This window comes from Equus quagga, chromosome 4 (genome assembly GCF_021613505.1).
Source record: "Equus quagga isolate Etosha38 chromosome 4, UCLA_HA_Equagga_1.0, whole genome shotgun sequence".
Classification (NCBI taxonomy): Eukaryota; Metazoa; Chordata; class Mammalia; order Perissodactyla; family Equidae; genus Equus; species Equus quagga.
This window is the reverse complement of record NC_060270.1, coordinates 46,299,523-46,325,406: the sequence shown is the minus strand read 5'-3', so window position 1 is coordinate 46,325,406 and position 25,884 is coordinate 46,299,523. Positions and strand designations below refer to the sequence as shown.

General features: G+C 33.6%; 1 protein-coding gene across 1 annotated transcript in view; it reads left to right on the top strand.

The window, feature by feature from the left end:
- The window catches only part of NLGN1 (neuroligin 1), a 651,710-nt gene that overhangs the window by 177,562 nt on the left and 448,264 nt on the right, over positions 1 to 25,884 (top strand). The window contains exons 3-4 of the mRNA XM_046659447.1: positions 15,958 to 16,017; positions 23,324 to 23,476. Of these exons, the coding sequence (XP_046515403.1) occupies positions 15,958 to 16,017; positions 23,324 to 23,476 (213 nt within the window). The remainder of the gene's footprint in view (positions 1 to 15,957; positions 16,018 to 23,323; positions 23,477 to 25,884) is intronic.

Sequence of the window (25,884 nt, the reverse complement as noted above, 5' to 3'; positions counted from 1 at the left end):
CATTTTTAATAAGCTCCCTAGGCATTTTTTTATGTACACTCATGTTGGAGAAGCATTGTCTAGAGAACTGAATTTGTTGATTTTCTTACAGGGATTAATTCTGAGAGATCTGTTCAAATACAGAGAGAAAAGTATGTGGGGAAAGTATTCCAGTTGTGAATTTTGTACATCGAAATTGTCCTGAATATCCCTGTCAGAAAAACGTCTGGGGCCGGCCCGGTGGCACAGCGGTTAAGTTCACATGGTCCGCTTCTCAGTGGCCCTGGGTTTGCCGGTTCGGATCCCGGGTGCGGACATGGCAAGCCATGCTGCCATAGGCGTCCCATGTAGAGTAAAGGAGAGGAAGATGGGCATGAATGTTAGTTCAGGGCCAGTCTTCCTCAGCAAAAACAGGAGGATTGGCAGCAATTAGCTCAAAAAAGAAAAAGAAAAATGTCTTCTTTCTTGCTTTTTTTTTTTTTTTTTTGGTGGTGGGCCATTTTACTCTTTCTATGCTCCTGTTCTCTTGTGAGTTTTCTCACTGCCCTTCTGCTTAGCAAGGAAGGTCCAGGATAATCAAGCAGCCTGCAGAAACAAATTTCTATTCCATTTCAACAAAATAATGTTGCAAATTATTTTTTCTCAGTTAAAAGTTATCTTTAGGTGGATCGTAAAGCATAAATGAACACTAATTACATGCAATTAAAACATTATTAAATACTGTTTCTTAACATGTACCCAAAGAGGTGAGTTTTAATACTAAATAAATACAGATTCATCCATATTCAAAGGAAAAATACATAGGAATGGTAACTTAGGAAACACATATTGGGGTGATTTTCTCTTATAAAAGGGATTTATTTTTCCAAATAATTCACCACAGAGTGTTCAGCATTGGAGCCTCTCTTAGTGTGTTTAAAATTTACAAACATTAATTCGTGTGCAAATTTTTGAAACACATCTCTTTCCTAAAGTCAGTTGCATATTTTTATCACTTTAAATTTTAATATAGCTGTTTCAAGATTTCTACATTAAAATTAAAATTCTGTGATATTCAGGACATGGCTGTTTATCTAAATGTGAAATATTTCACAAAATCAAATGTGATTTCCATATATTTGAAAAAACGTTTGTTGAAAAAGCTTTCATTGTAAAAATACTGGGGATTAAATATAAAAGCATTTATATTTATGTTGGTAAGATTTTTTTTCTTCAAAGTCGATCTTGACTGCCAATAGCAAAATACTAGTATTAAATATGTTATCTTTGGTAAATATTATTATTCTAGACTATCTTACAAAAAGTAGCTTGATTTGAGGCATTTTAGTAGCTTAAAGGGAAGAATGAAAATGCAGGGAAGGAGAAATCAATAATGAATGGGGCCTCTTATCCTATATTGATTCTTGTAATCCAGCAACCATTAAATACTTGAGAGATAAGCCTCTTTTAAGATGGCATGTTTATATTTTGAAGATCAAATACTTTAATTTCGCTCATGGGTATCCCCAAACACAAATTCATGCCCAAGAAAGAAACTAAACTTTCATTGGCTGTGTTTCCTATTTTAGATGTCCTTAAACTGAGCATCTTAAAGGCGCATTGTGAGTAGGGTCACCCTCAAGCAGTTGCTTCTTGCAGTGCTGGTGAATATAATTACCTTTTAAACAGTACTACAAATTATGAAAATAAAGCTAGAACATCACAGTTGGTAAGTAACAGAATTAGCAAAAATATTTTAATATTCAAATAATTTAAAAGTATAATTTCATCCAGAATATCATTCCTAACCTTTTTGCAAAAAGTTTTGGCATTTTAACTGGGTAAAGTATTAGAAATGCTAGCTTGTTCCAAACCTGTCAACTCTCTTCTTAATGAGTATTATTATAATGAAAATAAAGAATTGCTATGACATTTTTGCTTTTAAATTTTCTGCACTTTTTTTTTAATGATACAAACTCAGACCTGACATTTTGCTGAAAAAGAAAAAGTGTTTTTTTAATCCTCATTTTCTGGTAATTATTTTCAAATATATAATGACTAAGTATTAAATGGACAAAGGTTTTATTAAATACATTTGGAAACTTCATTTTTTAAAAGACACCTCAAAATACCTATTTTTTTCTCTTACAGTTATTCTAATATCAATTAACCTAGTTTTTAAATGTTTCATTGACTATGTTTTAATAATAATTCTTAATATTTATTGTGTCCTTAAAATATACCAGAGCTACACGTATATTACTACCTTTAATCTATGATTCAGTGTTATTTCTATCCCCAAATTACAGATGGATAAATTGAGGGCCAGGTTTGCCAAGTAACTTGCCAAAAGTCTGACAGCAGGTAGGATACTGGAGCCAGGATGCAACTTCACAAAATCTGATTCCAGAACCTGTGTTTTTAATAGGCACATAAGGAAGCAGGAGTATTTGAATTAAAAAAAAAATTAAAAAGTATATAATTACTCTTCTTTTGAATACATGATGCATCTAGTCCCTTGTGTCATAGCCATGACTTTTGTAAATAGTAGTCTCCACTACTCCCACGGTATGTGTGAAAAACCTTTTGCAGTGTGTTCACAGACACCATCTTATTTAATCCTACAACAATCTCCCTAGCTGGCTAGAAGACAATGTTGTCTCTTCCTTTCTTTCAGCTAAGGAAATGAAGGCTCAGAGATATGAAAGTGACTTGGACAATGTCATACAGATTGTCACTTAGTTAAGTGGCAGAACTCAAACTGGAACCCAGACCTTCTGTTATTATTTTGGACTCTTTCACCACAGGACTTGGTAGCTGTCATTTTAAGATGAGCCATCTCATGCCATTGAGGCCTCTGGGTTCTGTGGGAGCAAATGCCTCACGGCTTCACAATCTGGTCCCTAGTGTGCCTGTGGCGTCCACGTCCCTGGGATGAAGTAACAGTGTCAGGTTCAGATTTGATGTTCTCCATTTAAATAACCATGTTTCCTGCCTTCTTCCAGACTGTCTCTCTCCCTTGAAGCTAATCCCGTCCTGCTTACGCAGCATCTTTGCGAGCGACAGAACATCTAGGAGACTTGTTCATTCTGCAGAGCACAGAACTCACACATGTCTTTTTTTTTTTTTTAACTACTATTCTATTAATCTCCCTGGAAGCAATTTTGTGACATTTTTGTGATGTCCTATGGGAGCACAAAATAGTCCTGATGGTGTGACTCCCAGAGTCATACAGATCTGGGTCCACATCCTGCCTTCTCACTTATTAGATAGAAGATATTGGACAAATATGTCATTTTTCTAAGCTCCAGATTCCCCTCCCAAATAACCCATAAATGAAATAATAATAATAATCCTGGGATTTGGAATAGTTGTGAAGAGTCAGTGAGCTAATCCGTGTGGAGTAGTTAGCATAGCATCAGTTTTCTTGAACAAGCTCATTAACCTCTGTTTTCTAAAATATTAAATGAAGATAATGCCACCTACCTCATAACTATAGCTAACATTTTGCTTGACCATTTACATCCTATCAAATAAGCAATTTGGTATGTTCACTGATTTAGTTCTTACAACAACTCCATAGGTGGGTACCAATATTAATATCATTATTTTACAAACAAGGCAATGGAGGCATAGAGAAATGAAGATCATAGAGCTTGCGAGTGTCAGAGGCAGGATTTGAAGCAGCTAGTATAGTTCTAGAACCTATACTTTAAATCAGTATGCCTTATTGCTTGGCTTAGCCCGACAATTAAAAGTCTATGAAAATCTATTATGTGTTAGACATATAAAATAGATGCTCAATTGATGACATTCAGAAGAGCCCTTTCTGCAGGATTGTCATAGTCAAAATATGGAGCTATGTGTAACTTAACAGGGGAATTTTTTTGAGTGAAGAAGTACTTTAACATAATGTTTCTGGCAATCATTGGTGGAAAATGTTTATGTAGCCAACCACTGCTACACGCCTTCTAGGAAGCTTGGTGGGTAGACTTCATGAAGTTTGCATACTATTTCCTGGTGAAAAAATACTCTCTTTGTGTATGGTAAATTTGTCTCAGCATTTTTTAAGCTGATGTGGGATACCATAATCACCTTTTTGCCGGTACATCTTGATGATAGATATGTGAAAGGAATGCCAAAATATTGGACTCTAATTAAATGTTTCTAAAAATTAAGCAATGGGAGACTGGATCACATATATAAATTCAGTGGAAACCGTTTTCTTATCTATACATTAGATATTAGTACGTATTAAGGGATTCACAATTCAAAGATAATTATCATTATTATCATTGTACTCAATAGATCAAACACCATACTAGGAATTACACATCCATGATCTTGAATCCTTATGATAGTTCTGTTATGTGCGGATTATCTGACTCCAGATTTAAAGAAACCGAGTAATCGAGTGGGTAAGAAAATTACAAAGGTCACATAGCTGGTAGGTGGCTGAATGGAGATGACCAAATTCTAAAGTCCTTTTTCTTTAACACATATTACACTAGGAGGTATACATGTGAATATGGATGTATGTGTATGTATGTTAAGGATTTGGCTTGAGGCAAGTGATAGAAGAGAGGTGAAGGACAAATAAAAATTTAGCTGAACTTCTCTATGTTAAGCTCTTTACTAGGCTTTTAGTTACTATTACTTTTAGTTATTATTATAGCAATATTGTTGGGGGGGGGTTGGCACTCTGCTCCGAAGACTATGGAGTTAGAAAATGTGTCCAAGATTACACAACTAACACTTGAAAGAACCAGTATCCAAACCTATCCTATTTATGTGTGTCTCCAAGCCCATTAAAACCCAATCATAAAATCAAGTTGTATTAATATATATTTTAGGAAATATGTTTTAGAGGCATAGACTTCTAGGTGCGGAAACGTCTTTGAGATTAATGCAGTAATAGTAAAAATATAAGTTGTCTAGTTAAAAGGATATCAGTCTATAACACTGTGGCTTGGTGCTGGGAGCCCCGTGCTATGTAAGCATTAGCCCTGTGGTTTCTTAATCATGCTACAGCAAGGGCGTGTGGGGAAGCATCTTAGGTGCCAGCGGAGAGGGCCTGCAGGGGCTCGGGCAATAGCTGTTCACTAACCTGTACAGAGCATCTCAGAATGTCATAGCCTCTGTGGCCAGACATTAACCCAAGCTACTCTCGTTCTTCTTTTAATTCAAGTTGATTATTTAACTTTTCCACGCTTAAATTACTCCAAACACCACTCAGGTTAATAATATGCACTACTGGGAAATTGTTCCTCTTAAATGATATTTCTTACTGGGTTTAAACTCTAAGATCTTTGTCCTTCCAAATCTGTTGGCTTGTTTTTATTTTTTTCTGACTTTTCCTTTTAAATATTTCCACTTATGTAAATATTTATTTTTGTTTCAATTTAACCTCAAGGGCATCTAAATAAGATGGTGGTTAGGGGAGCACTAAAGGCTTGGTAACTGTGATACAGTCATGGTAGATCTATTGGTTTGTGGTTTATTTCAGAGAGATCTGTGTTACATTGGAATCCCACACCCAAGTTTTCCTTTCCATTGCTTGTCTTTTATGCCATGAGACTTCCTTTAAGGGAGCTGACTAGATTGTGTGATAAGAAACCTGAGATCTTGACCTAGCTCTGCTTTTAATTAGCTTTGAGCCCTGGGCAAAATCAGTTAACACTCTCCTTTTGTTTTCTTGAGGAACTGTGAAATGAGAGGGCTTGATAGTCACTCAATAGGTCCCTTCCAGGTCTAGTGCCCTATGAATCTGGGCACATCATCCCTGGATTCACAAGCATTTCTATCGTATCTGGTGTAAACTTAACATTTACTGTATCGGGTGAGAGACAACACAAAATTGTTGTCCTCGACAGACCCCAGCCTTTGTGGTAAGAGAGAATCAACCCATGTGGAGTAGTACAAGCAGTAGAAAGAGAAGTGAAATTGCACTTTATTGAGGACGGGAGATGTTAAGCAAGAAACGGCACACGTGAGACTGGAAACTGTCGAGAAGTCATCTCAGAGGAACACACACTCACCACTAGTCCAGCACCCCCAGGACGTTCGCATTAAAGAGTTTGTCCTTCACTGACTTATTACCCAGAAAGACCCACTCAGAAAATGGAGTTTTAATCATTATTGCTTCAATTTATTTATCTCATTTATGGAGGTAAAATTTAGTAATGTCTAGGAATGAAGCTATTTTCACAGTCAGGTCTTGCTGAACGGTGTAGAGCTTCCTGAAGAAGCAGTGTAGGCCAAAACACACACTAGTACTCCTTTTTTTTCAATGTAAAAAAATTTTACACATTATTCTAAAGGAGATTCCCTATGCTCATCCACCTCCTCTCCTCCTCTCCGAAGTGAGTGGATTATACTTAGAACTTTAAAGAATCTTTAAGGAATTAGAACTTTAGGAATCAACTTTATGGGATAAAAAAAACAAGGTGTGAGTGTGAGCTCACTTTTTTGTGCAACAATGACTAGATTCACAATGGAAAAAATTGTATTCTGTTTTGGGTTTTTTTTCCCTCATATATTTACCTATATTTTTTGGCGAGACCATTTAAATTTTGCTCTCAGAAAATTTCAATTATCTAGTACGGTGTTATCAACTTCAGTCACCATGTTATACATGGGATCCTCAGAACTTATCCATCTTATAGCTGAAAGTTTTTACCCTTTTACCAACCTCTCCCTATTTCCTCCACTCCCCAGCTCCTGGCAACCATTTTTCTACTTTGTTTCTATGACTTCAACTTTTTTTTAGATTCAACATATAAGGGATACCATACAGTATTTGTCTTTCTCTGTTTGGCTTATTTCACTTTGCATAATGCCCTCCAGGTTCATCCATGTTACACTAAATGAGAAGATTTCCTTCTTTTTTTAGGCTGAATAATATTCCATTATGTACATATATCCCCTTATTTTCTTTATCTATTCATCCACTGATGGGCACTTAGGTTGTTTCCAACTTTGGCTGTTGTGAGTAATGCTGCAATGAACATGGGAGTACAGGTATCTCTTAAAGATGATTTTGTTTCCTGTGGATATATACCCAGAAGTGGGATTGCTGGATTGTAAAGCAGTTCAATTTTTAATTTCTTGAGAAAGCTCCATACTGTTTTCCATTGTGGCTGTGTACAAGGATTCCAACAGTGTATAAGGCTTCCCTCTTGTCCACATCCTTGCCAGCATTTGTTATCTTGGCTCTTTGGTAATAGACATCCTAGCAGATGTGAAGTGATGTGTGGCTTTGATTTGCATTTCCCTGATGATTAGTGATGTTGAACACCTTTTCATGTACCTGTTGGCATTTGTAGATCTTCTTTGGAAAAATGCCTATTCAAAGTCCCTTACCTATTTTTCAATTGGGGTTTTTGGTTGTTTGCTATCGAGTTGTATGTGCCTTGTATATTTAGGATATTAACCCCTTATCAGATACGTGGTTTGCAAGCGTTTTCTCGCATTCTATAGGTTGCCTTTTCATTTTGATGATGGTTTCCTTTGCTGTGAAGAAGCTTTTCAGCTTGATGTAGTCCCACTTGTTTATTTTTGCTTTTGTTGCCTTTGCTTTTGGTGTCAAATTGAAAACATTTGCCAAGACCAATGTCAAGGAGCTCACCTCCTATGTTTTCTTCTAGGAGTTTTACAGTTATATGTCTTAAACGGTCAACTTTTTAATCCATTTTGAGTTGATTTTTGTATATGGTTTAAGATAGGGGTCCAGTTTCATTCTTTTGCATGTGGCTATCCAGTTTCCCCAACATCATTTATTGAAGGGACTGTCTTTTCCCCATTGTATATTCTTGGTCTCTATTCTGTTCCATTGATTTGTATGTCTTTTTTTTTTTGCCAATACTACACTGGTTTGATTACTATAGCTTTGTAATATAGTTTGAAATCAGTAAGTCTTATATCTCCAGCTTTGTTCTTTCTCAGGATTGGTTGGCCTATTCGGGGTCTTTTGCAGCTCCATACAAATTTTAGGATTATTTGTTCTATTTCTGTGATGAATGCCACTGGAATTGTGATAGAGGTTGCATTGAATCTGTAGATCACTTTGAGTAATATGGACATTTTAACAATGTTAATTCTTTCAATTAACGAACATGGAATATCTTTCTATTTATTTATGTCTTCTTCACTTTCTTTCATCAATGTCTTATAATTTTCAGTGTACAGATCCTTCACCTCCTTGGTTAAATTTATTCCTAAGTATTTTATTGTTTCTGATGCTATTGTAAATGGGATTGTTTTCTTAATTTATCTATGTTTATCAAGGATATTGATCTGTAATTTTCTTTTCTTGTAATCTGCTTATCTGGCTTTGGTGTAAGGGTAATGCTCACCTCATAAAATGAAATTGGAAGTGTTCCCTCCTCTTCTATTTTTTAAAAGAATTCGGGAAAGATTGTTATTATTTCTTCTTTAAATGTTTGGTAGAATTCAGAAGAAGATGTATTTTGGAAAGCAAGGGAATGAAGAGATAGAATCAGAAAAGAAGAAGAAGAGTCTTATGGTTGTCTGGGTTATTTAGTCTAACATAATAGGAAAAAGGAGATAGTAAGGAATTTTACACAAAGTAGGGAAACAATGAAGTGGTGTTTAATGAACACTAATCTGAACTGCATTTTCTAAAAAATATTTTAAATTACTTCTTTCCATTTTAAATAGAAAATATCTTATTTTTGCTCATGAATTTCTAAAACATCAAAATGAGTGTTAAGCTATGTTTAGTTTTCATCTGTCTTGTTATAGCTATTTTAAAACTCACAGTATAAGATTGTTGTATATGCTTTTGACTTCCTGTTCCCTTGGAGTGCTTGCAATTTTAATCTTAGAAGGAGGTGAATGTGTGTACATTTTAGCTGATGATAATTTATGATGATTAAATCTTTTTCTCTTTGGGTTTACCACTATTATTATCTACAACTTCAAAACTCGATGGTATACAAACTGGCTTGGGAGACAGTCTAGAGTTTGGATGACAGTGGGAGCAACCATAAGGCTACTACGATAATTTGGGCACGTGACAATGCTGGCCACAGACTAGGCTAATGATAGGGAGTATCGGGAGAGAGTGAGGAGAACAAAATTTCTCTTTGAAAATTGATGAAATCTGGCTAAGACTTTAGAAACGGAGAGAAGGGTTACATCTCTTAAAGCTAAACCTATGTTGCGAGGTAAAACTGGCTTTGAGGTGGACATGATGAGCATCTTTGTTGTACTGAGATGGGGTGAAATATCCAAGTAGAAATACCTTGTGAAGTATCTATCTTTGTACGAATATAAGAATAGTTAGGATATGTTTGTTATTTCTCAGTATGTTAATTGTTAGGGAAAGTAAATTTAATTTTAAAAGTATATTTAATAGAAAACTTTTAAAATACTTATAAATTGCAGATGTGCTGGAGTCTTAGAGTTTATTTTTTGGTGTTATTAATTTTTTTCAAACAGAAATGGAATAAGAGGTTATAGACTCCTTTTCCATTATCTAGTTTGTTCTAATGAAGGTATTCTCATCTGATGCGAACAAACATAATGCAGGCCTGTGGATAAAATATTCTCAGCCATATGTCTTAGAATGACTTTGCCTCTTTCTGATTTTCTGTTTAAGATTCAGATAGGCCAGAGTTTATCAGTATGAGCTTAAATTCCTTAAATGGATTCCTATTGCTTTTAGGATTAAGACAAAAATCCCCAGGCTAGACGAGCTGCATGTTCCAATTGATGCCTGTCTGGCTCTCCATCCTCATCTCCTGCTACTGTCTGTTCTACTCCCTGTATGCCAGCCACACACACCTCCAGGCTCCGTCTCATTTTAGGGCCTGTCCATATGCTATTTTTTTTTCTGGCTGGAATATTCTTCCCACTATACCTCCCATCCCCAGCCTCTTCACCTGCTTAGTATCGAATTAACCTTCAGTCTTTAGGCCACATTGCACTTATTCAGTGATGATTTTCTAAGCTCAGCTAAGTCCCCTTGTCTAACCTTTCATAACACCGAGATTTTTTTGTCTTTACACAATGTGTAAGTAGTATATGTTTATGTGTGTGATTATTTATTTAATGTCTCTTTCCCTGACAAAATTAATTTTCATCAGGGCAGGGCTCTTGCCTGTTTTACTCACTGTGTGTCTTCAGCACACAGCATAATATATATTTGTTGAATGGCTGGATGACTGAATACTGCGGCCATGCCGGGGAGGTTGGACTATTGATGACATTCCAATTGTCAAGTCTTGCTGAGATAGCTCTGGGCATCTGGGGGCACTTGTGTCCTCACCATATTCCAGGTGCATCTTTGGATAATGTGTGGAAAGCCAGGGCAATGGAGAGTATGTCTTCACAAAGTACTAACAGGTTTATACAGCATACAACCACTGCTCCAGATGAAAAGGGAACATTATTCTGACATCTTTTATGTTATAAAAACACTTCATCTGCGTTAAATAAAATCGAACAACTATAGTGTTAAAAATATAATAAGCTCGTGAAAATTTGGTGATGCTCAGATTAGGGTTAGCCTATTTTACTTACTTCTTATCTATGTACATTTTTCCTCCAGATTCCATCATTTTTATTCTAGACAGGATTGCTTTTGACTTCAAAGTGTTGTAATCAAGGTAATTCTATGAAGGAAAAACGTGTCTTTCTTATAAATATAAATGAGCTTCAACATACTTGACCCCAGAAGATTTCTCTTTCCCTCTTTCCTGATTTTAACATCAGATTCTCTTTTTCCCAAAAGTCATGTTCTAAGCTGTGCTCTGTCTCTGAAGGACTGTCTGAGGGAATATATTTTGTGTTCGTGTAGGTGTTTTCTTCCAACACAAAGATAAACATAGAGCATGCCTTCTGCTTTCATCCTCCTGGAAGCTGGCTCCTTCTATAGCCTGTGTACATATGAACCACTAGCCTAAAAAGACAGCTCACCTAAAAAATACTCAGACATCATGAATGGCATAGCACTGCCACCAAAATTTGCATAGATATGGATTCTTTTCAAAACTATCAATTGTTCCAAAGTTTACGTGCATTATCTCATCACAGCAGTCTGCATTATATTTTTATTTTATCATAATGCACATTTATGACATTACTCAAAAGTATATCCTTTTAACTGAAAAATTTTCAAGACACAAAATGATTTTTCAGCTGTGATTTCTTTATCTCAGTTAATATAATCAATAGTTTAAAAAGTATGATAACTTTTAGTTAAATATCAAGATAATGAATATTATTCCAAATCAGTCACTTCACTCACTTCTGTATTCCCAAGAGGTGCATATTGCAGTTATATAAAGTAACTAAATTTCAATGGGTAAAATTCAATAGCTTTGCAATGATACCAACTGTTATTATATCTAATTTCTAAAAGTTATTGTATTTTGACGTTTATCATTTGGAAAAAATAAAATACAGTAATACACTGCTATTTTTATTTAAAATGTATTTAATTTTGGCATTGTCCTCTGTAAGGAAAAGACATAGATTTTTATATCCTTGAGCCTAGTTTTATAAACTACATTTTGTCCTAAGAACATCCCTGAAAAGATTTAGCCAGCTTCCAATTGCTCAGAGCAATAGTGTCATCATCCTTAAATTCTCCTATATGATGGAAGTGGTCTTAGGAATTCTTTAACATCAAATTCCTTACCTCAAAGGCTGCTGGGTAAAGAGGGTGAGGAAAGAGGAGAGCAGGTATCCAGGGCTCTCCATCTATTAAGATGGGACTCACTGGAGCCTAGAGCTCTAAATAATACTAAAAGTTTTAAAGACTTGTTCTCTTAAGAAGGACACATTTCTCATCGCCAGCTTTCTAAGCCAGGAGCTAATAATACCCTCAACCTTCTTGCCTTTTGCAGATATGTGTGACACAAAGTACGGGTAATTTCTGCTGAATTGAACCCGTAATGAAGGAATTTATAATCAGTTCTAATGTATTTGAGACCTAAAGTATATTAGCCCTTCATCAAAGGGAATGATAAAAAGCAGCATTAATATGCGTGGATAGTAATTATTTCAGAGCTTACAATTATTCTCCAGTTAACTACAGAGAAATGCTGATATTTTTATTCCTTTTTTAAAAAATAAAAGGCACTGTGGTCAGATTTTGAAATGTAATAATGCATCATACATCCTTTGTAAAGGCCAATACTTTGAATTATAATTATGTTAATGGTAAAGGAATTATTTTGGATTTAAGTGAGTTCAAAGTTCCTGGTTAAGAGTTCCCTTTACCTTCTTTAGTCCTGTTGTTTCACCACTGAATCTATTTATTGCCAACATGAGATATAAAATATAGTAATTACTCTCACTCCCTTTCAGTATGACGTGAGGTCCACTTTCCTATTAACTCTAATGAGAATTATGTTTGCATTCCTCAGAGAGGACAGACACCATAAACTTTCAAGGTAGAATAAATCACTTCTACACTCAGGTTGAAGAGGACTCATTTGCTTTATATTTTGGTGCTTTAAGATACCCATTTAAACTGCTGGTAATGAAAATACACTGTTTGTTGTTTAAAAGAAGCATAAGCTGTGGTTTGAATGTTGTTAATAATTGTTATTTCTATTGAAGGATAAATGTTTGACCCTTTGGAGAAATCATGTTGATCACCTTACAAGAAAACATGGTCTCTAAACTGTGGCTGTCTAATTTTCATAAGAAAATTAATGACAATTACCTCTCACAATATTTTATTTCTATTTAACAAATCTTTAACATCAGTAATGACATCAATTATAGCAGTTTAGAATAGAGGAAAAATGAGCTAGAGTTGCTGATATCTTAGAAAGAAGGGAGCTCAAGGCAATGGCTGTTTTCTTTCTAGCCTGGGAATAAGGGATCTGTTTCTGTAATCTGCAAGCATATGTTTCCTCTATTGAGTTTCTCAATTTGCAACCCCAGACCCTTTCAGATATTTAGCCTCAGTGCCTTTAGACATACGAGATAAAGGAAATCTGTTTTCTTTCTTTTTCATAATCATTTTTGCCAAAAACTCTTGCCCTCTTTATCCCAGAGAACTTCAAAAAATCATATGTAAAAAATTCTTGATGTTAAGAAAACTCAGTTATGCTGGAATCACTAAAGGATTCCTGGAACCTATATTATGGGAAAAATCTAATATCATCCAATAATAAAGCTTTATTTAGTATTCAATAAGTGAAATTCTTTAGTTGAAGGAACTCAATGTAATCCTTCTCTAGGATAATGACGTCCCCATCTATTTATGATGTTGAAACAATATCTGTATCTGTTTCTAACTCTTCAGATTTACTACAGTAAAAGATGTCCTGTGCAGTGTATGTATGAAATCATTATTTCCCATCAGTTAAGAGTCACACAGCTTCCTGACTAGGGAAGGTGATAATAATGTAGCAAAAAGCTGATTCATCCATTCCATCCATGGAAAAATTTTCTCATTGTATATATGGTATTATTTCCATGGTTTCTCTCCTTATGCAGACTTAGAGTCAAATAGCAACTAAGAACTATGTCCCACATGCAAACAAGTGGGAGAGCACGTTTTAATAAAAATTCTATTTCTATAGCATCTCATGTAGACCTGAGAGCTAGCAATTTTTTGTGCGCGCAAAGTTCGTGAAACTACTGGCTGAGCGGCTGTAGAACCTGAATGATTTTCCAGAGAAGTCATGTAGATTGCCTTGATTGCCTCTAGGAGGAGAAAGAAAGAAATTTCCTTCTGAATCATCCAAGAGAGATATCTTATAAAGCTCTGCACATGAAGAGAGTGACTTAATTTAATTGTGATAGGTTTTACATGTGTCTCCAAATATTAGTGAACTGATGATGCAGCAAAAAATTTTGAGCTAGCATTACTTGTTCTTAATATAGCCAAGAATTAAACAAATTAAATACTTTAACTAAAATTGGAAAGTAGATAGTGGTTTTGGCAACAATGAGTAACTACCGCTGAGCTTAATCCGTGTGGTTAGCCAGTAAATAAAACCGTAACTTCTGTATGTCATCCTTGAAAATAGAAATGCAAGAAAATATATTTGTTGAAGTCTGTTCATTTACTGCTTTAGGTAATTACAGAAAAGTAAAAAGCTTGAAAATATGATTTTTTTAAGTCCAATATTTTGCATGATGTTTTAAAATCAGAAATATTTTAAATCTAGTTGTGATACAGCATTTTTAAAATTAAATTTAAAGTATTTATATATTTCAGAAATGCAGCAACATTGTTGCATGGACATCAAATAATACTGAGGGTACTTTTTTGCACTTAAACAGGGTCATATTAAAGAAATGGATTTTTCTGTGAACCTGTAACTGAGTGCCAATTAACATAAATTATTGCTTTCATCTAGGTTTTCTCTTAATGGAATGATTGCTTATAGAAGTGACTATGAAAGTTTATCACTTAATTTATTGTGTACAACTCCTGTGTCTGTATTTGGAATGAACTTGAAACCTTGACCTTACAATTGAGTAGTCAACAGATCCCGTCAATAACATCATCAATTTCTCTATTTCTAATCTTTTGATCTTTGCCAGTTACTACCATTTTTCAAGGCTATCTCTCTGAGCTGATGAAACATAACTGTATTATATCTCATTTTTTCCTTCTGTTTTCTGGGATGGTTATTTTCATTCTTTGATGGTTGTGGTTGTGATATTAGGTGTAGTTTTGAATTACAAACATAATACACAGTAATCGCTGAAAAGACAGAAATCTTTCCTCAAATGTTTAGCAATCTTTCCCTATGAAGTGTGCTTACAGTTAATGCCTGCTTCTTTGCTATTTATATTACTGAAATCAATACATGACTTTCAGTCTTTTTTTTCCCTTCTCTTCCTCTGACTGTTATTTTATGCATGACAAAATTCTCTTGCTTACTGCTATGTGATTGGCTGTCTTTTAACTTGAGTGTCCTGTGTTTGTAATGATTGCTTTTTGCATGAGGATTACAAAATGTCAAACAAATTAAATGGTTGTTGAAACAAAAAGAAATGTGGGGCTTCATTTGCTTTTTTGTGTGCTGAATATGTCAATTATGTGACACTTAAAATTACTTTCATATGGCCTTCGACTTCCCCTTTGGTGTGCTCCTTTATTCTAGCAAATTAGTATTGTTAAGTATAATAAAACATTTATTAAACATTCACAGTGTTTTAATACAATTATTATCCTAAAACATGATCCCATTATAAATAACTATACTGGGCATGAAATTGCACTAGGGCGTAATTCCATTATACTCCTAAATTGATTATGAAATATAAGCCCTGACTCTGCATCTGCCTTAATAACTAAACACTGACTTCTATTGATGGCACCTTTGCTCTACCGAGCGATATGATTATCTGTTCATACATTTATGCAGGTTGCAAAGGTCTTAAATCCATAGCTAATATTTAATCAAAACACATGGGGAAATATTTGTGTCATGACAAGTAATTTTAAAAAGTCACAGTTTTGAAAAATGTAAGATATAAAAATGTGTAAAGCCCAAGTATTAATGCTCTTACAAAAAAAAGAAGAAAAAAAAGAGGAAAAAAGCCCTAAAAATGTTCATATTTCTGTTTTCCCTAATGTTATTATATTGTCCCAAATTAAAGAATAAGTTTGGCCTACTTTCTTTATTGTTGTCACCAATTCAAATTAGAAAAGACACTGAATGAATTGAGTTCTTTCAGCTCATAAAACTGTTCACTTTTTTGTATGCAAGCACTGGGTATTTAAAAAAATTATTTCCTTTGTTTATGACTTGAGTTTCAAACCATAATGTATTTTTTATGCTGGATATATTCACAAATCAAATCTTCTATGAGATATTTTGGGGAAAGGGATTTTTTTTTTTTCTTAAACAAAATAGTCAACTTTGACATAACCACTTCCCCATTCTTTTTGGAAATATCCTTGAGAATTTTAATATTTACATTTGTTTTTTTCCCCTCAGTCGTGTTTATTCTTGAATTGTCTTTTTTTTCCCTCCATTTCTCCGTTCTCAATCCTAGGTCCCCTTACAAAGAAACAGACAGATGATTTAGGTGATAATGACGGTGCTGAAGATGAAGGTATTTTTTCCACCAAATCTATTTGCATGACAAGGGCCTCAATCACTTTTTCCACCCCTTTCTATTTTTTTACTTCTTGTCTTTTTCTGAAGAATTGTTTTTAATTCCCGTTTTTGATGTGTTTTGTCTTCTTGCTTGTTACATATAAATACACATTTTTAATTTTTTTAAAAAAAATGAATGTTAAGTTTTACATTTTGATGCCAACCATTAAAATGTTTTAAAAAGAGGGGCATTTTTTGTTTTCTTGAACTGACTTTTGATATGTTTCATCCCATGTTTTGACTGAAATTTGTCCATATTCTTTGAACTAACAGTCCTGCCCCCGTAGTCTCTCTGTACCCATTTTGCATGTTTTCTAATCTATGTAAATATTTTACCCAATATCAAAATGTGTTTCATTTTTACATTTGATATTCGTTTAAAAAGAGCCCCACACCAATAAAATGAAGGACAAACTAAAAGCTCCTCTAAAGTGTTTCTTGAGCAATATGGGTTAGATTTAAAAAATACTGTTTTCTGCTGATTTGCTTAAACATCACATAAATAAATGAAATTGTATAAGTAAGAGAGGCATTAAACCCATTTAGATAACTCTAGTAAACATTGTGTAACCCCTTAAACACTCTGAGCAGATTCACAGATACAAAACTTCAAAGGCACATAATTTCTAGATGGGCAAATGAAAATATTCTGATTTTCAAACCAATAGTGTATTTCCTACTTCACTAATACCAAAATTGTTTTCTCTTTCCAACTTTCTTATGACATATAAATCTGATTTACTCTGTAAGTAGTCACTAGATTGATTTGACATTTCTCATTTCATTGTGTACGTTTACTTAGTGTTATGCTGGGTGTCTATACAAGACCACTGATTCTTTCAATTAATCTTGGTTCCAATTAGGGCTTTTTTTTTTTTTTAATGCTTCCCCAGTTATGATTATTATAGAAGTGACCAATGTAATCCAAGTTTAAAAGTAATTCTTGGAACCCTGGAAATTAAATCTCATAAAGATATTAATAATATGGTAAGGAAGGTTTTCCCAAAATAAAATAATCCACAAGCAGGCCAGCAGAAGTACTAGTTCCATGAGTTACAACGAGGAATGAATGTATCCTCACCAAACAATCTGAATTGTTTTCATTGAGATATATACTTAACAAACTACTTCACAGTAGAAAATTAAGTTATAGAGATGAAGTGGAGAAAGCTTAGAAATTAGACTGTGTTAATATTTTTATAACATTTACAAATTTTTTTAATTAAATTTATAACATTTGATTAAAAATGTATTTACCATGACCCAAAAGTCGGTTAAAGATTAAACATAAAACTATCATTAATATTTGAAAGACATTATTATAGCTGCCCAAGTTAAAATTTTGAATGCTAAATGGCTAAAAATAAACTTATAATATCAAAATGTAAATTGTGATTTTTTTAATACTGTTGGAAATCTGAAGTATTCAAACATTCAGGATGTTTATTGACTTGAAGGACATGGATTATTGTTCCCAGTGCTCTCAGAAGACTGCTTCCACTTGGGGGCTTTGGGATTTGTTGAACCCACTGAAAATCCTTAACTCCTAGATATTTGTTATCTGAATAACGCCTAAGTATAAAGGACTTCTTAGTGTGTAACTTTGTAAACTCCAAATTTTTCCAAAGTACTCACAGGGGTCGTATACATTATTTTGCTATTTAAAAAATATTTTGATTGCTGATTTAATGTGCTTCTTTTTTCTTTTGGTAAAACAGCATCAAGTAAGCCATTTACATGTTTACAAAAGATCTCTCTGAGTGACCAGGGTGAGCTAATCCCTGTAAATGTGAATCTATTTTATAGACCTATTTTGAAGCACATTTAACACTTTTAAATGGTCATTAAAAATATCCTAAACCCCTATTTAAATTGGCAGGTAGTATTCAGGTTAAGTACTAAGCCGGTTAGATAACAAGAGTTATCAAACCAATAAATATTTTTCAATGCTCAGAAGTGTAGAATGTCAAGGCAGTCAATTTGAGTTCAGTCTATTCCTCTGTGTTGCTGTTTTGGATAATTATTTAGAAGACAAGAAAGATAAATTCAAATATCCTCAAGGATAAAAAACCTTTGTAGAAAAGTCTGAGCATCTTCTATAATTCCGTTTACAATTATTTTGTAGAGGAGTAGGAAAGAAAACCAAAGCCAATTTTCACATTTAATTTGTTCCAAATTTTGAATCAACATCATTGGACATAAAGCACCAAATATGAACCACTTGATAACCTACTTTTAGTTCAATTAGGAGTCTAGTTATCTGGTTATTTATTTGGAATTCTCCATTCTTTCTTTTTTTTTTTTTAAAGATTTTATTTTTTCCTTTTTCTCCCCAAAGCCCCCCAGTACATAGTTGTATATTTTTAGTTGTGGGTCCTTCTAGTTGTGGCATGCAGGATGCTGCCTCGGCATGGCCTGAGGAGCTGTGCCGTGTCTGGGCCCAGGATCTGAACTGGCGAAACCCTGGGCCGCCCAAGCAGAGCACGAGAACCCAACCACTCGGCCACGGGGCCAGAGCCTCTCCATTATTTCTTAACAACCAAATTCCTTTCCCTGATTCCCACGTCCCTGTCTGAGCCACTGCGTTCAGAGGCTGCCTGAGACATTGACTGGGGCATGGCCCTCATTTGCTTACACCAAGCCGAGGCTTCTCGGTGGAGCACTGTTCTTCACTTCTAATTCTCGCTTGTGTCTTTACCACTATTCTTTTGCCATCTTTACGCCAAACATGTTGTACCACTTTTCATTTGTGTTTTATAAAAACCAAAAGAACTGCATATTTTACAGACTACTTCCATAGTTTCCAAAAGCCTAATCTGAAGTGATAAAAATGGGTCAAAGCAACATCCTAGCTTTCTACCAACTTATTTTAGGAATGTAAGACATATTTAAAATTTTTTAAATAGTGCTAAGAATACCTTAATATTAATATTTTAATATTCAAATGCAACTTTATATCCTGCATGGAGTTTTTAAAAAATTGCTTTGGTAGATCTTTGTGTATTTTTTAACTAAAAATTGTAGCTTTGATTGTAAGTCCATTTTAACAAGCAGAAATTCAGGCAATATTTCTATATTCTTATGCTGGTTTTGAATGCTGAATTTGATAAAATGAGCAGGGGACACAAAAATATCTTGAAATATCTTTAAATAAATCAGAGAAAGATTTTATTGAGGCAATACCCCACAATTTTAAAGTTGTTAAATGCTAAATTAGGGTCAATTAAAAACTTTATGGGTCCTTTAAGAAAAAGAATCCAGTAAACATAGTTAAAGAGTTATGTGACTAATATTTATTCACTAGTACCACTAAAGGAATTGTGATTCCAAACCTTGATTGTCAGGCACTAATAAATCCCCACTAACTGCCCTAGATCTATTGACATTTGCTACATTGGCTTAAAATTTTGGTTTATCAGAAAGATAAAATAGTTACTAAAATTTAAAATCAAGATGTCTACTCAGATTCCAAGCTTATTATTTTTTAACTTGAGAAACTTAAATACTTTCTTACCATAGAAAATTTAGGAAAAAAATAACCAATGTAGTATTTCCCCCAACCCTCCCACTCTTTTCAGAGACCTAGGAACTTAGCAAAGCTTTAAAAAATTGCAAATAACAGAAAATATAAACGTGCTTTATGAACACTTATAGTTTTATTGGGCCTGAACTGGTGTTTCAGTATCTGAGAGTGTTCCTTTGATCTTAGTAAAGTCAGTAGCAGCTGTTTAGGCAAAACCAGAAATCTTAGGTGAAATCTACCTTATTTACAGGGAAAAATATGAGACAAGGTTTAGAGGGATGACTTTGCTCTAATAAATTCATTAGAGATTACGAAAGCACATCTAATATATTTGCACTAAAGACATAATGGCTCCCCAAAGTCTTATTATTAAAATGATGGCATTAGCAGATAGTATTCAATAGTAAGCTATCCGATATATCAGTTCATTTATAAAGATTCTGATTCTTTTTAAAATCGGAGTATATATAATATAATTTAAGCTATTTATATTTGTTATATTAAGTTACTATAATTAAACTGTGTACTTTTTATATTTACATCAAAAAGATCTGTAGACTGTGAAGAAAAGTAAAGTCTAAGATAGACCTTTCTGATAAAACACTATCAAAAATAAATTCTAAGATGGACCACTCTGATAAAACGCTATTAAAAGTTCCAATCATTCTGCAATAGAAATATGACATTTTCCCAAACTTTATTAGCAATAGTGAGTTATTTTGTACAAGAATTTTACCTATTTTGGTAGTTGATACCCCATATGGCATTAACTTCAGGGTTACTTTAAGCAAAAAGAAATATTGTTCCGAACACAGCCTTAGAATGTTACAGAACTTTCTGGAAAAGAACTCCATATATTAAATTCTTAGGCAATACTGAAACCTTTGAGAAGTTTGAAAAGACAAATTGGAAATTAGAATCAGCCCAAAGTATCAGCAATCCTTTCAAGTCTAATGTTCAAAGAAAAATAGAGAGGTACCACTCAAAATAGCTCCTAGAATCTATTGTCATGTTTTTGGTGTTTCCTGGCAATGTCCACTTCATTCTGTTATTATGTACAAAATGTGGCAGGTCTTCTCAATGCGTGCCTGTTATTGTTTTCCAGGTGAACAGAATGGTTCTAAGATTTCATTACTGTTCACAGTTGGTGCTTCGTAATTCTATGTAATTTTAATTAAAGAAGAATTCTGAGACAGTCTCCCTCTGTGCTACCTCCAAGCGTACAATTAGCAGAGTACAGTGTCTGCTGTGAGTAGTCAGTTAATGATTTCAGTTTAATAATTTATTATTGCTTCTTCAGTGCCAGCTATACTAGAAAATAAGCCAAAGCTGTACGCAGCAAACAGGCATTTAAGGAGAGTTTAACAGTTTTAAAGGATTGTTTTCTCTGTGTAAGCCTAACATCTCCACGAGCCCTCAAATCTTTACAAATGAGCAAATACCATTTTCCCTCCCAAGGATTTAAGGAGAAAATAAATCTAGGTTTTCCTTCTAAATGTAGCTGTGTCTACTGGATGGTTTTTACATCAAAGTATCCTCTTCTCACCACTTAGAAACAAGACACTCTTCTTAAGTACACCCTTGCGGGGGAGGGGAATTATGGTAAACGTAGACACTGCTATTAAGTAAAATGTAAAATAGTCTTTTAAAAAAGTCTCTAAATTCTGCAAGGAGCTGTTTCCCCAACTTGGAAATCTGAACAAACAATTTGAGCTGCAATTCCTGATCTTAAAATGATTTTTCATTTAAAGAAATCACTTTATTATTACAATAGAAAACCTGAGGCTCTTATATTAGTCATCCTTTTTACAGGAAGTGTAAAGCAGCCTCTAAATAATCATCAGTTTTTTCAGTGAGTTGGTACCATTATTAGTCCATTCTGAAAGCTGAAACCTCAGTCGTAAAGGTGTAGGAGATTTCTTTGATAAAAAATGTCAAAAGCAAAGGAACAAAGCCATACGTTTAAATGACAATTTTAATATTGGCATTAAAAAGAGATAATATATTTGATGTAATTTTATTTCAATTGTGGATAGCAGAGATCATGGACTATAATATAATAGTAATGTTTTATGTATGTATATATTCATAATCATATATATACATATATAATATTTCAATCTATATAATAGTTAAAACCATGTTTTCCAATATACAGTTTAGCAGTTTTTTCTATTGTCTTATGTTCCCCTTATATACTATTTCTAGATCCTTGTTGAACGCTACATAATTGGACATAATTTAACTATGTGCTCTTTAAAATAAACTCACTTTTGATCCAAAGAAACAAATAGTTTGAAAGTGAAAGGGCATAAAATGATATTTTATGCAAGTAATAACCCAAACTGAGCTGAAATGGCTATACAAATACCAGTCAAAATAGATTTAAAGTAAAAAAATTATGTCACAAGAGATAAAGAAGGATATTATATATTTATAAAAGTGTCAATCCATCAAAAAGATATGATAATTATAAACATATCCACACCTAACAGAACCACAAAACATACGAAGTAAAAGTTGACAGAATTGAAGGGGAAAATGGGAATTTCTACAATAATAGCTGGAGACTTAATTTCCACTTTCAACAATGAATAGGATAACCATACAGTAGATCAATAAGGAAATAGGGGACCTACTATAAAACTACGAGACTTAACAGACATATAAAAGTGATTCATTCTCAAACAGTAGAAGAGACATTCTTTTCAAGCGCACAAGGAACGTTATCCGGGAGAGGCCATATGTTTTGCCACAATACAAGTCACAGTAAAATTAAAGATTAAAACATAAAGAAAGAAACTACATAATTGGGGGAAAGTATCTTAGAAAAGGAAATACATTTGATTAAAATTCAGAGCTGTAGAAATCACTTCAACTTCACCTTGAACTTTGGCATTTTATACTTAGACTTAACTGTTTCCTGTCTCATGTCTACAGGACAAAAACAGAGAGCCACAGTGGGGCTAAAAAAGAGTACAATAGTTACACAAAGAGATGAAAAATGTAATTTAGTGTGCTTTCTTCTTCCAAAGGGTAAGGGTAGGTGGAATGGGCAGATGACCTGGACTTAACTAAAAAATATTATTTTAATGACAATCCCCTAAATGCAACAACAGAATTGTAGGTATATATGACTTTACTGCCTAAACATTCTTCTGACAGTTAGTATGTCAGTAGTGAAATGAAACTTCTTACAATTTCTATAATGCAAGGCTGTAATTATGTTCACAAATTGGAGCATAAATGATTCAATGTAATTATGATGCATTCAATAGAGATCTTCATAGTAAATAAGAAATGGAAAAACTGCTATTCAGAATAGCAATGATACCATTGTCCTTAGTTTGTGGTTCATAAATTCCATATAACATTTATAACATTTTCAAAAAATAGCCCTAAGAATAAGTATCATTCTATTATTTCTTTTGGTTCCCCTGTCATGTCAGCAATCAATCAAAAAGCACTAAAATTTACACCTAATTTCAGTTTGTCCAAGTTTTGTAATTCAGTTTATAATTTTTAACAAAATTTTAGATAGGAAACAATGGCTATCTATTGCTGTTTTCTGCAATAGCTCTTATTATGAGTTGCTTAAGAAACACTTTAACAAAAACAGCAATTTACAGAAGCATATTAAAATCATGCCCTTCTGTCCTTAAAATGGAAAATGTATTCTTTGCTTCATTCTGTATGGTTTTTGAGGATAAGAACAATTGCCAACCATTTTTTTTTTCAGATATTCGGGACAGTGGGGGTCCCAAACCAGTGATGGTGTATATCCATGGTGGCTCCTATATGGAAGGTACTGGAAATTTATATGATGGGAGTGTCTTGGCAAGTTATGGCAATGTGATCGTCATCACAGTCAACTACCGACTCGGGGTGCTTGGTAAGAAGTCTCTTTTCTTTTTCCACCGTTAATTCATGAAGTATGTGGTAGTTTTGTTTTGATTTGTTTTGTTTTGCTTTGCTTTGTTTCACCCATTGTTCTATGCTTGCTGACTTTGAATCAAAATTTTTGATGTTTTCAATAAATTCTATAAATGTTCATAAATTACTTGACAGAAGACAGCTAGGGTTGGTTTTAAGATTTAAAAGTAAAAGGAAACAAAATTATGCACATTGTTGAGGAATGCTCTTTGAAGCTTGGCTTTATAGAACTGTGAAAGGCAGCAATGGCTGGACCTTTCTTAAGAAGAATTAGTCTCTGGACAAATTCTTCTTTCTTCTACTTTTCTTTTTTACAATGCTATAAAATTGCCTGAGGTTTGCCGGGAGTTTAGAAACAAGTTTATACTGTCTTCTAGAATCTGTGTATGGACTGGCTCTGGGGAATGATTGTTTGTCATTGTGGTGCGGGTTTGGGTTTTTTAAAATTGGTCAAATATAATTAGAGATATTTTGTCTAAATGTATTTTGATTTGGAAAATATGCATTGATTTCATAAAGTGACAAAAGGTTCAGTTTAATAATGTATACACATGTAAAACAAAATCTATTCTTCTTGTTGCTACTTATTATACTATTTATGCTTCTTATTGCTACTATTCTTCTTGTAGAAATTTATTTTCTATAGTATTATCACAATTTGAGGAGTAAAATTACTATATCATGTAATAAAATACCTTTACACATGGTATTTTAGTTAACAGTATTTGCTAAAGGAGTACAATTCATCACAAAAGATTTTTTCATGTTAATTGTTCTCAAAGTCTTATTCCATACTATACAGTTAAAGAAGTATAACTTATAATGCGATTTGGGCACAAAGAGACACCTCACTCATTCTTTACTCTGAAATATTTTTAAAAAGGAATTTGAATTATATTCTCTTTTATATTAATTGTTACTATCATATATTTTAGCCATTGAGGATCAGTTTTTGTCCTCTTCAGTGTTAGTTATTATTCTAACTCCTACTATGTAATCATAATCCTATATTTATGCCAATCTCAAAATGTAAAAAAAAAATAGTTTTTGTCAATCAATGTATATTTTGGGGAGGGTATATTTTAGCAATGCAAAGTGAATCTTAACTTTTTTCTAGTTTGCTATTCCGAATTTGGAGTATGGTAGATGATATAATGGATACATTATATCGATGTAGGTATAAAATATTTCTGTAGCATTCTTCCCACATTACTTCACCCATAGATTCTAATCATGCATTGCTTCAGATGTAATTATAATTTCAGTGGGCAGGGATGAGTGTTTTCCCACCAATGAAAACTCTGTATATTAGAAGATGTATAAAGAGATGTTCATAATAATCTTCTTAATCTTCTTAAATATCTTAGTGTTGTCATTTGTTTCTTTTGCAAGATTTTAATGTGAGCATCTTCAATTGCTTTAATGCATTTAATTTTAATTATAGTATATTTTATAGCTCAGTTGTTTTTATTATTATTCTCATATTTTTCTGAATTTCTCAAGTTAGAAATCCTGATGCAGTGACCTGTTTGCCGATTAAAAATTTAAAATTAAATGCCAAATTGTGGTAACAGTGTTCTTAAGGACTTGAACATCCACTTAGTTATATATACTTACTTTATTTTTTAAAAATCTTTTGGTCACACCTTGTGTTGCCCTGTTCTGTTATTGGTTGTACTCACATAAAGTAAGATTGCATAAAATGAACTGTGCCATAATGTTTATATAAGCTCTGCCCAATTTTCTTATGCATTCAGAAGTGATGGGGACCTGAATTTGATCCAGTTTGAACCCTTTATTCATGCCCATATCCTGCCTTTTAATGCCACACTCTGAATGATTGGATTGCGGGACAACAGATTAACCAGCTGAAAAATGAAGAACTCAATCACTTCCTTGGTCTGTATAAAGGCAGGCAGTGTTGGTTTTGATGAGGGATGATTTTCCCAGTTTTAAGTTTTTGTTCTGGCTCTATTGCAATGTAAGATTTAACCTTTAGTTGGCTCCTTTGTTTCTCTTAAATGCACCATACGCTAATAATTAGCACTAAGGATCAGCTGTCCTTTACAGACCTCCTCTCAACACGATGACGTATAAAACTCTGTTAGCGAAATATTTTTAGGTGCATTTGGAATATTAGTTCTAGATATATTTTGGTCAGTTTCTTCCTGAAATATGTGTTTGTCCTTGTTAAAATGTATTTAAATGAGTTAATTCATGAAAAAATTAAATTATTAGAACATTTGTTTCAGCACACTTTGCGTGTGTGGCATATGACAACGAGATCAATGGCTTGTCTGACAAGAAAATTACAACAATAAAGACTGTAGGGTTTTTGTTATTGTTAATAATTTGACTGGTCATAAC